This window comes from Teleopsis dalmanni, chromosome X, assembly GCF_002237135.1.
Source record: "Teleopsis dalmanni isolate 2A chromosome X, ASM223713v2, whole genome shotgun sequence".
Lineage (NCBI taxonomy): Eukaryota > Metazoa > Arthropoda > Insecta > Diptera > Diopsidae > Teleopsis > Teleopsis dalmanni.
The window spans coordinates 52,033,397-52,045,579 of NC_051848.1; the positions used below are offsets into that span (position 1 = coordinate 52,033,397).

General features: G+C 28.4%; 1 protein-coding gene across 1 annotated transcript; it reads left to right on the forward strand.

Moving 5' to 3' along the window:
* The first annotated feature begins 375 nt into the window (after positions 1–375).
* On the forward strand, positions 376–2,477 carry LOC119690010. The gene is made up of 2 exons (XM_038104981.1): positions 376–593; positions 1,774–2,477. Exons 1-2 carry the CDS (start codon positions 462–464, stop codon positions 2,140–2,142), a joined length of 501 nt encoding a protein of 166 aa, XP_037960909.1. The 5' UTR covers positions 376–461; the 3' UTR covers positions 2,143–2,477.
* Positions 2,478–12,183: the final 9,706 nt, after the last annotated feature.

The window sequence follows — 12,183 nt, forward strand, 5'->3', positions numbered from 1 at the left end:
CAAGTGATCGGTTCAGCTGCAAGTGATTTTCGCTTCCTTCTATTTTTAAGCAGACATAAATATTTTGTTATTTAATTGTAATTCTTATGTTGCAATAAACAAGTATATAATTTATTATAGCGACAACTTTTTTCATATTATATTTATTTAAATTTAGATATAGTTTTAAAACGATGATAAGCGTAAATAGATGTATTTCAAGCGTCAGTGTGAAAGCATTATAATAAGATAAATTTAATAAACCAATAATTTGTAATTTTAAAAATACAATCTAGTAGGCAAAATTATTATATTTTAAACATTTTTTGCTTATACAAAATTAAAACAAATTATTTTTTTCTCACATTATATTTAATTAAAATATGTTTCAAAAAATTTTCGCTCTACAATTGAAGAGAAATTCAAAATTTTTATTTGTATCCTGAAGACGTAGCAATTTTTTAATAGAAGTATATTTAAACATGGAGTACCCAATATATGAACAAAATTACTACGCTCAAAACAATATGCGGACTTTACTTCTGATTGTTGTTCCTCAACATAGGGCGATCACGAAGCAGACCATAATCAAAAGAATAGCCATTGCCTTAGGAGTAAGTAGACGTAAATATATGGTATTATTTCATAAAGTAAATTAAAATCAATAGATTTTAAACGATTGAGATTTTGTATATATTTACAAAATGTTTAACGCGCTCATAAATTGGATTTATTTCAAAAAAATGCTTATAAAAAAGTTGTCAAAAGATTCTTTTTAAGTTAAATTTTGGAATATTTTGACAAAAGAAAATGATTTTATATATTAAATAGAATGGAAATCATGAGATATTTTTAGATTTAGATTAAAGTAAGGTAAAGTGTATATAAAGGACCATCTCATGAAACTGTTTCCAGGAGCATAAGTTGGTGCGCATACAGTGATTTTATATATCCGTTTTGCAGATAATCTATGTAAAATATTAACTCTAAGATTCACGAAAATCTAGACTTGTTCTTGTAAGTTAGCTTGATCTGCATACTGCTCGTAAGAGAAATTATCATTTTTGCAACGAAATGTGGATGTGATAATTGATTAATATAACTTCAAGGTTTATAATTTAATAATAGAGAATTTTTCACAACAGGTGGAGAATCCAGAAGAAAATCAATAATATTTTGTATATCTGGGAAGTTTTAAACGACTTTAAACTTTGTAAAAGTTTCGACCTCATTAGAAATAGTGCATCTGTTTCATTGGTGATTTTTTATAAAATGGAAAAATGAGTCAATTGGTTAATTAACACTGACTCTGAGCTTTAAATTCGACAGGGCACGAGCTTAACGCTTAGGTCTTGCGGTGTCAAAAAAATTATTTACAAATAATTTAGTATAAGAGATAATTTCATTATTACTGATGATGGGTATTTGACAATTCGAAACAGTTGTATGGTCAGTTAAAAATTCAATTAATTAAAGTAATTTAAAAAGAAGTTTTGTTGTTGTAGTTCACTACTGTTCGAAACCTCTTGTAATACTGAGATCGTCGAAAAATCAAATATGAATCAGTTACCATTAATTAAAAATTAAATTTTTTTATTTAATTATCTGTAATAGTTTTTTATATATTACTTTATTTAAAATTAAAAATAAAAGTTATTTATTTAAATAGATTTCAAAGATCTATACTATGCACTAAGATTTTAAAAAATGTGTTTTTATTTATAAAAATAAAAAGTACAGATTAGATTTTAGAAACTATTGACTTAACTAAAAATAATATTATATACTTTGTAGGTTCATAGGGGTCTTGTGAAACATCATATTGATGAAGCTCTTAAATGGGCAATTGAATCCAAAAAAATTGAAATGATTCATGAAAAATTCATGAGGACACGATTTCTTGATCTATGGCCTATTGCAAGAAAAAAGGATGCCCAAACACAAACGGATTCCATCTGTTCATTTGTTCAAAAGGAACGTACTGTGAGCTGTGAAAAGTATATGCGTTGCCCTCATTGTTCTCACAAGATCCGCTTAAATCAGTTATGGAGTGACTTATTTATGAAAAAAAGTTATTCGCGATATAGTGTCAAAGCCTCGAAGAAAAAATTATGCAAGCATTGTTTAAAAAAACAATGTAGAAGAAACCGTTATCATTCCTAATCCGAGTCTGGTTTCGTTATTTTTTTCATCTGCAGAAATATATATTTATGGTACTGCAAAAAAAGTTGGTTAAGAAAAAACGGTGTGAGCTATTATATAGTAGGACTAGACACTATAACACCCATCAACGCCGATGCATGAAGAAACAAAACTGTGGTAATGTCTAATGAATAGTGATGAAAATAAAAACAAAATGATCAAACCTTGAGGCGCACGATCATGGATCCAATAACGTAAAGTTTGTTGGAGTATTTTTATAAACTTAAGTATAAACATGAACAGTTTTCAGGTTTTTAAGTCAAACACAAATATTTTTGGCAAATAAATTTTTTTTAGAGCAACAATTGTCGTTTTCAATTAAAAGTTTCGAAAGACTGAGTTATAATGATTGGTGGGAATTATTTAGTCAAAGAGAGTTTGGAGCCAACGGTTTCTATGATAAAGTGTATCTGAAAATATTTATATGTATTATTAAATATGAAGCTAAAGTTTATGTTAAATTAAGAAGTTCAACTGATAGTTAGCAATTTTTCAAACAGCTGTGTTAGATCAAACCAGTAACAGACAAAAAAGCTTCCAGTTTTGACTTAATAGTGGGTTAACTCTTAAAACAACAATTACCAAATAAAAACTTAACAAGTTCAACTTATTTTCTTAAGTCATCTATCAAATTTAACTATATTCTAAGTCTATGGAAAATTGCAGAAATAATTATGATTCCTGAAAAATCAGGAAAATATATTCATATCGTCTCTTTCTATTGCTTAATCTCATTCCTCCACTGACAACAAAGCTATTTGAAAAATCTGTTTTTTCCTTTCTTAAACTCATTTTTAAGTCAAATGAAAATCTAATCATCGACCGAATTTGGATTTTGCAGTAAACACTCGACGATGGAACAGGTTCAACGACGAAATTTGAAGAAGCGATTTAGAAAAGTAAGTATGTTTTATAGTCTTTCTAGGTATAGCAATTGGCAATTTATTGCATGAAGATATAGTATATAAGTTATTATCTTGTCTCATATATCTTGCTCTGATCACAATGGAATTTACATAGACTCTTTTCATTAAATTTTTGTTTTCTTGTTTCCATTTGACTGCTTTCGAAAAACTACAAATTATATATCTCATTACCAGTAGCGAGGCGTCAGCTTTTTGGCAAGGTGTTCACAATTTAATCAAAACAGAATTCCCCCTACTCCTGAATTTGTCTTTCCACAAGCGAATAGCGTACAAGACCAACAAAACAATTTATTTAAATATTCGCAGCCTGTGATCCACTGGTTTTTATTTACCATAAAGCTGTAGCTGTAGAAAAACAGCGACTTACCACAGTTTTCGACATTTTTACATCAGGTATGAAATTCTTCATATTTGGAGTTGGTCTATTCATTTTATGAATTAAAATCTTTTTTTCAGAATATCGTTTAAAAAAAGATATTTGAATCAAATCTTTAATCACATATTTATCCATTTCTAAATATTATTTTTCACTTCAAATTTCTTTAATCTCTTTCTTTACTTTTACCATTTTCTAGTATAAAATTGCAATAATGACTGTTTTGATTTATTTTCAACCTCTATATAAGAGTAAGAAACTCTCATGCATTCATTTACTCTTTTACTTTGTATTTACAATGCCCGGTTCAGTTTTTATACTGAACCATTTCCCCATATAAAACAGCAACCGTGACTTTGATTGTATTTGCACGCTTTGTATGAACTTGCGTTTCAATTTAATCGATTGAACCTCTCGTCAAATGTAAAGCGATTTTCGCTCAGTCATTTCTTTTCTCTTTTGTACTTATTTTGCATAACATTGGAGGTTCACTTTTTTTATTGAACCGCTTGCACGCATTAATTTAAGAGTTATGATTATTTTACGTACATATTTTGCGGGGCTTGTTTTCTCTTTTATTTTTATATTTGTTTGTATGTTTTGTGTTGTGTATTCAATATTGAACATAGTCCCAATGTGAATGTTATTTCATTTGCATGCTTTGTAAGCAACGCGGAGCATTTTTATTCTGAACCTAAGTATATTTTAAGAGGAATGTGTTTTCTCTTTTATTAATTATAAGTAATGTTGGGTGTAACTAACATTTGTATGTGTGATTTTGTTTGTATTATACGTTTTGTGTTTATGTTAATATGTTTGGAAAAGCTTTTATAAAAGATGTTAAATAGCAAAATAGCGAGATTATTTACCTAATAAAAAAAAAATCTAAAAAGGAAGCTTTGTTAAGGTGTTAAGTGAACACTCTGAACCATTCGACGCCTCTGCTCATTACTATATCAAATTAGCTGGAATTTTTGGATTTTTCCGTTTTTTGGATTTTCACGAACTTTCACGAACGGACTTTTTTTAGTTCCTCTGCATGAAAGTGAAGTAGGATAGGAGGAAATGATCTAATTGAATATATTTTTGCGTTGATGTCGTATATTCCAAACAAATCTATTAAATTTAGCAAGAAAAATATTAGACGGCTTTTGCAGTTACGGTTCATTGAGTTAAGGATGGTGTATTTTTAAAAAATACCATACGCAGAAATAGACTTATTACTTGCAAATTACCAGCTGCTGTGAAGAAAGAGGTTTCTAAAGTACACAATAACAATGGATGGTGTAAATATCTTTTTTCTAGTCTGGAAATATAAAAAATATATTAGATTTATTTCGTCACAAACAGGAAACGCGCGAATATTGTATCACTTGATCAACTTTAAAGTGGGTAACGTACATTGATTATGTAGAATTTTGTTCCAATTGCTAAAACAGAAAGACTAAGTGGTAGTGAATCTCAATTAAAAACGAACCCGAAGAAAGCACTTAGACACATTTTGTTCCAATAAAAAATATTCAGGAGGACCAGTTCGATCATTGGCCTACACATAACCGATTTATTTTTTCCTGCAATTATCATGTAAGCACCGAAATTTAGGGCGTAAGCTCATATTATTTTCCAGTGTAAACTATCAGTTTTTCTACACGCAGACTTTTGACAGACTAGATCCAGTAAACTGATGAAAATCTTTCTACAGGAGTTTGTTTTTAATTTATTCAATTAATCTGAGAAATCACCCATTGCAATATTTCTAAAGTTATTGTTTATTATATATGTATTATGAAATATATACCAAATCAAATACTTTGGCTATGATATATTCTTTTGCGGGAATTATTAAAAACGCTTAAGATAGATGTTCTAAACTAGTGCATACTTTTAGGCGGCGACTCCGAAATGTATAAGAAATTAACTAACACTGTCAGTTGGAAAAATATCTCAACTGTAAATATTTAAAAATAGTTTACCGAGATACGGGTCTTAATATTTAATTAGAGGATTTCAAAAAGAAATTTTGGTAAGATTGGTTTATGTCAGGAAGATGTTAGAATTAAAAAATATTTGGCTATACTGTCGAGCAACTATGGCATAAAAATAGCTGTATGAGAACTTAAAATGATAATACAAAATAGAAATATTGTTGGAATGAAATTTTTTTATTATAATCTGGTAGATAATTTCTTGGAACTATTTTTTGAATATGATTTTGGGCATATTTCCGCCGCGGTTACGAGTTGCATGGTCAATTCGATCAGTCCAATTTTTGAATATTTTTTGCAATATATTTTCCCATAGGGCCACATGTTAATGGTGGCATGAACATTAAATTCCAGTGCTTCAAGATTGCTGGTTTGTCCTTCTTTTTTTTTTAATGGGAGAAAAGCTCGAAAGCCTAGTGGGGGATTTCAATCGCCTCATAAATTTGTGTACATAAACCAAATTGTCGCACTTGTCGTAGCCCCATAAAAAGTAATCGAGAGGCAATAAATTGTAAAACGAGGAGCCCATTTAACAGGACCACTACTGGAAATAAAGTTGTTACCAAATTAATTTCGCAATAAATCGATTGTTAAGCGTACTGTACGAGTATGGTAATTTGCGCCGTCTTTTTAGAATCAAATGTCGTTAATGTTTAACTGAATAATTTTTGGAAATTTTTGACAAAAATTTAATCAGCATGGCTCGATAGCGCTCGTCATTTACCAAAACGGCAGATTCTTCCTCATTTCAAAAGAAATAAGGACCAATGATACCATCAGCATGTTAACCGCTCCAAACAGTTCATTCAGTTGATGGGTTTGATTTGAGAAGAGTAAAATTAGTGCGAAAACTAACAATAACTGCACGAATTGCTTACTCACTAAACCGATTATCTTTACCGTAAAATTGACTAAGTGTTCTATGAACTTAACGAACAGATTTATGAACGTATGTCGAATATTTTATATGAATATTTAGGTATAAAAAACTTTCGGCAAGATGGGTATAGGCCCCGCGTTTCCCCATTGACCAAATTGACCAAAAACGACAACGACTTCATCTTTCAAAACATTGTTTGAAAATGTTTATGCACCATTTAACTGACTGTGAGCTAGTAAAGTCGAAAAGTGACAATTGATGAAACATGGATCCATTATTTCAGATCTGAGGGAAAAGAACGCAACAAGACATATAATGGGTAGAGTCCATTAACCGGGAATAGTGCTCCCAAAACGACCACGAACTCAACAATCGACCGGAAACGTTGTGGCTTCCGTATTTTGAGATTCAAGTGGAATAATTTTCATAGACTATTTGGAAAAACGAAAAAGGAAAAAGAATAACTTCAGACTACCATTGCATATCATTGAATAGATTGAATGAGGTAATCAAGAAAAAATTACCACATTTGTTGAAGAAAAAAATTTTGTTTTTGCAGGATAACGCACCCGCTCACTCATCAATGAAACCCATGTCAAAATTAAATAAATTACGGTACTAATTGCTTCCTCACCCACCGTATTCTCCAGATTTGTCTCCCAGTGACTACTACCTGTTTTTAAGCTGGAAAAAATGGAAGTTAAAACAAAATTAAACAAAAAATAAAAAGCAAAAGAAAATTAAATTAAATAAAAAAAAAATATAAAAAAAATTAAGTAAAATAATAAATAATAACGTAATGAATATTTAATTAAAATAATAAGAAAATAAAAATAAAATTAAAAAATATAATAACGAAATAAAAATAAAGTTAAAATACAATGAAATTAAAATAATATTGAAATAAAGTTAAAATAAAATTAAAACAAATTAAAAACAAAATAAAATTAAATGTAAATAAAATAAAAATAAAATGATTTGGAAACACAAAAAATAATATGAAATAAAACTATATAACAAAATTAAAATTAAATAAATTAAAGGTGTTGAAAAATTAAATAAAAACAGGAAAATAATGCATATTGTATATGTCTTAAGTTAATAATGTTAATATACTTGAAAATTTTAATAAAACATATTTACAATTTAGTATAATAAATAAAAAATAAGAGCTTTCATATCATGCAACTTAATAACTTATTCGAAACTTAGAAATTAACGATATGAAAAGATGATTATATTACTCGTAGTTATTAATTTATCTGATTCAAATAATATATATCACTTCATTTCTTGAGGGTTAATTTGATCATATATCATAGCTGTACTACATATATTAAGACCCATATTATGTATATGAATGGCTCTCATTTACAAGTGAAAGAACTTTTAAAGTCAGCACTTTCGTTTCTCATCAGCCTGAGAGCTCCATTTTTAAAATAAATGGAAGTGTTTTTCATATAAAAAAAAATTAATTATTCCAGGTAAAAGTTTTAGAGATTTAGGTTTTTCCGTAAGATAAGGTTACAAATATTTTATAAATGCAGTGAATAAAAAAATCAGCCAAATCAGAGGTAATGAACTAAATTATTGTCAAAATCCATTACGCTTGTCAAAGAATTATACATATATACAAAAGTATACAATAATATGGTGAAAAATAATATAGCTGAAATAAATATATACAAAATTTTTCAATAATTTAGTATTAAATGTAAGAAAAGTAAACATTTCTGCAAGAGTTCGATATAACAGATTGCACTAGTTTGAACCAGAAATTTAATTTATCATATCCTTTGAACTGCAAAAAGGTTATAGGTGTAACGTTACAAGTTTTCGTATTTATGTAGCAATTTTAAAATTTCTACTGCACCCCGGTATATAAAATTATTTGGCTAGAATTTCAACTCCTTTAAACAGGTAAAGTTCTATTATAGATAGAAAAACTACTGATTTAACCTGAACCCCTGATTTATGCATATAAATATGACTTCGCTAAAACTTTAAAAGTTTTAACGATTTTGAGGATAGAGGATTATATTAAACCACCTCAAATTAGTTAAAATGTCAATAAAAATTAATTCGCATCACACTGACAACGGATATAAAAAATTTCATTCTTCCATACTTCCCCACCAGTTAAAATATCGACAATCGACAATTGACAATATAAAAACCGTTAGTGAAGTTACAGGTACTTTGCTTAGTTTGAAGTCTTACATTAAATTGAACATCGAGTTAGCAATAATTTTCCATACTCCCTGGAATGGGGTGATTTCCGACTAAAAATAACAAAAAAAATAATTATAATTCAATATGAAAAATATGAATGAATGTATATATGAATGTATGAAAAATAAAAAGCACACACATATAAAGATACACAAAATAGAATTTTTCAGACATTACATGTTGCTGAGACGTACGTCAAGCTGTAATTTATAACTATATATTATATAAAATGCAATTATAAAACCATAATATACTTAGATTTCTTATATTTAATTAATTGGACATATACTACTTGTTTACTTATTATAGTTTTGAATTCAAGAAGTGTATCTACAGACAGCAAACATAATAGTTAGGATAGAATATTTTGGTGATCCTAAGCATACATTCAAGTCAATAGGCCATACCATATTATGATAACATGTAAAATCCAAAGAACTTCAAAACCAACTTGTATCTTCAACAAAGCTTAAATTGCTTTTCAAAAGTATATCTTGAAGCCGATTAAAATTCTCTGGAAAGTGAGTCTCTAGTACGATTAATCGGCGTAGCGTTTGCGACAAAAACAATGATAAAACCGGTATCTTCGTCTTTTATTATACAGCGACAAGAATACTTAAACGAGAAACTTAATCTTTCTGTGTGATTCCGGACTCAGCTGTGCTTCGTTAATACACATGTCAGAACTCGGATTTCCTGACATGTATAATAGTCACTTTTGCACTACAATAACGTAAAAGAACTATTTTTTTTCTATCTATTAAAAATATTTGGTCCTGGTCTAAGAATTTGTCACCAATTCCTGTACTGAATCCAATTTATTTAGATATTTGAGATAACAGAGAAAATGGTTAAAAAAATAAGTCCTTTGACTTCTTTTTAAAATTAGTTTTGGTAGATACACAAAACTTTTGATAGTCTTAATAGTCTTGACATTATATACGGAGATGCCTTATGTGGAGATGTCTTCTATTGATCAGTGTTTTAACGCTGTTGCCTGAATTTTATTGAGTGATAATTTTTGCAACAATTAAATTGGTTTTCCACAAATTTAAACATCCAATGATTTTTACTTGTATTAAATAAAGAATAAGAAGAAATGCAATTTAGCAAATTTTTCAATTTAGAGGAAAAAACATGTGTTACAAATATGGGTTTGGAATTTCCGCCCAACTTAATCTTATATTAACATTAATAGTACTAAACTAATTCGAACTTATTAATTTGGCTAGTTATCTATATATACTAATATTTTGTGGAAATCAAAAGTACCTCTTAAAAAGCATGACAGTGCTTTCGTCTACCACTAAGAAATTTTCGTATGTTTCACTAAATAATAAGAAACAAGTTTATTTTACCTACAAATCAAATCAAAAAATAAAGTTAAATCAAGAATTACTAATAGTGATTGGTACGAGTACAAGGAATAAGGAGCAATTTATTACAGTTCATGGAATTAAATCGGGCAAATTGATCTTAATAATAATGCATGGTAAGAGAAGCTGTCTGTTAAGGAACAATAAAGACAAAAAGTACTACTTATTACATATAACTAAAGATTGCATTTTACTAAAGCATCAAAATATATTATAAGAAAAGGAGTTATAAATCCCTACAGTTCAGTAGAAACAAAAACAAAAGGAAAAAATTTAATATAGATTGTATAAAGTCATAAAAGAGCTTACTGAAAACAGTATTTAGTATTTCTTTATTTATAATGAATTTAAATGCCTGCTTAATAAAAAAAATGCTATTTATTGAATATAAGGATTAAAGAGAAAACGTCTATATAGTAACGCCAAAAAAACTATAATACATAGAAACTCCTGGCCATTTTAATTCTACATTTGATTTCTTGATCTGGGTCCCAAAGCTCATTCAAGGAACATCCCAGATACTTAAATTTTGAAACACGCTCAATATTCTGATTATCAATTACAATTCTCGAATTGGGGTCATAGCTTTGTTTCCTACTGACTCCAATAAACTTTGTCTTTTTATTGTTTATATTTAAGCCATAAATTTAGCTTGTTTCACTTAAAGCTGTTATGAGTTCCTGTAAGTCACGAATATTGTCCGCTATTATCGTGGTAACGTCAGCGTATCTTATATTGTTGACATACTGGCCATTTATTTTGATACCTTTGTCGTTATAGTTTTGAAAAGCATCGTCAAGTATTTTTTCTGCATATATATCAGAGTTCGGAATGTGGTGCACAAAATCGCACACTGCACTGTGCGAGTGGAAATTATTTTTAAAATATGCACACGCACATTTGTGGTGTTAAGAAAAAAAATGCACGCACTCAAATTTGTTGTGCGATTTTAAATTTCACATCGCACAAAGCGATGATTGTGCACACAGATTCGTGCACACACATTTGTGCTGTGTGACTGATTTTTAAAAATGTGCACAATCAGATGTGCGAGAAAATTATATGCTCGCACCGCACTGTGCGACAAAAAATTCTCTTTGCACACGAGTGTGCTGCTCATATTACGTTTGCACAAATGTGCACAAATGTGCGACTGCACAAACGTGCACAAATGTGCACAAATGTGCGATGCACAAACGTGCACAAATGTGCGATTTTGCGCTTGCACCCAAGGGTGGAAAAAATTACAGGAACTTCACAATTTTGTTTGAAATAGAAAATATTATTTTGTTGCAAATTTTTAAAAAATTGATATTTGCGTTCGTTGGGATCGTAATTTATGTTAAAAATTGCATAAATTAACAAATATTTAAAATAATTATTTTTGTTAATTAATATAAACTAAAAATTATAACTGTCTTAACCTTATTTGTATTTTAACTTAAAATATTAGTTTTTTGTATATTACTTCCCAACTTTTGCGCATTTTTAAATGCAAATATAGTAAGTGAACTTAAAGTATTTGTTTGGAAAGTTTTGCACCAGTTTAAAAAAAATAAAAACATATTTTAGGAAGATTTTTTATGCCCAAAAAATATGAAAGATTAGGAAAATATTTTTTTTGAACAGGTAGCAGGTATTGGTATTGGTGTATTTGTTTAATAAATTTTGCAACAGTTTAAAAAAGATAATACGGGAGGGCCACAAATAGATATTTTTCTTCTCCAGAAATATGTATTCACATAGGTAGAGTATCTAACATTCATTAAAAAACGCGAAAGATTAAGAAAATATTTTCTTGAACAGGTAGCAGGATTTTAGCGCCCTTTCTACTGTGATAAGTAAGCAGAGATATAATTTAAGTGAAAAAAATATTTCAGCAATGTTATTAATAAGATTAAATGAAAATTTATTTCAAAAAAAGTTGTAATAAAAATTATATATTTTATAATAAGAAATTAAGATATTAAATTATAAAATTATTTCAATAACTTTGTTAAATTTAAGCTGTAATTAAAGATAAAAAATTAATTGAAATCTAATAACAAAATTAATTCATGTTGTTGTAAAAAATATTTAATTTGCTTTTTATAACTTTACTAACGAATCTTAGTGTACAACTTACTATTAAATAAAATTTTATGAAGTAGTCCAAAATTGATATATTTAATTTTTTCAAAGTACGATCCGTAGAACCGATCCTCTTTACTTATAACATTTCGAAACA

Bases quoted from the DNA above. Each gene is read 5' to 3' on its own strand.
- LOC119690010 (XM_038104981.1), top strand. From the start codon at position 462: ATGGAGTACCCAATATATGAACAAAATTACTACGCTCAAAACAATATG. The intron at 594-1,773 runs GTAAGTAGACGT...TATACTTTGTAG, and splicing joins GAATAGCCATTGCCTTAGGA to GTTCATAGGGGTCTTGTGAA.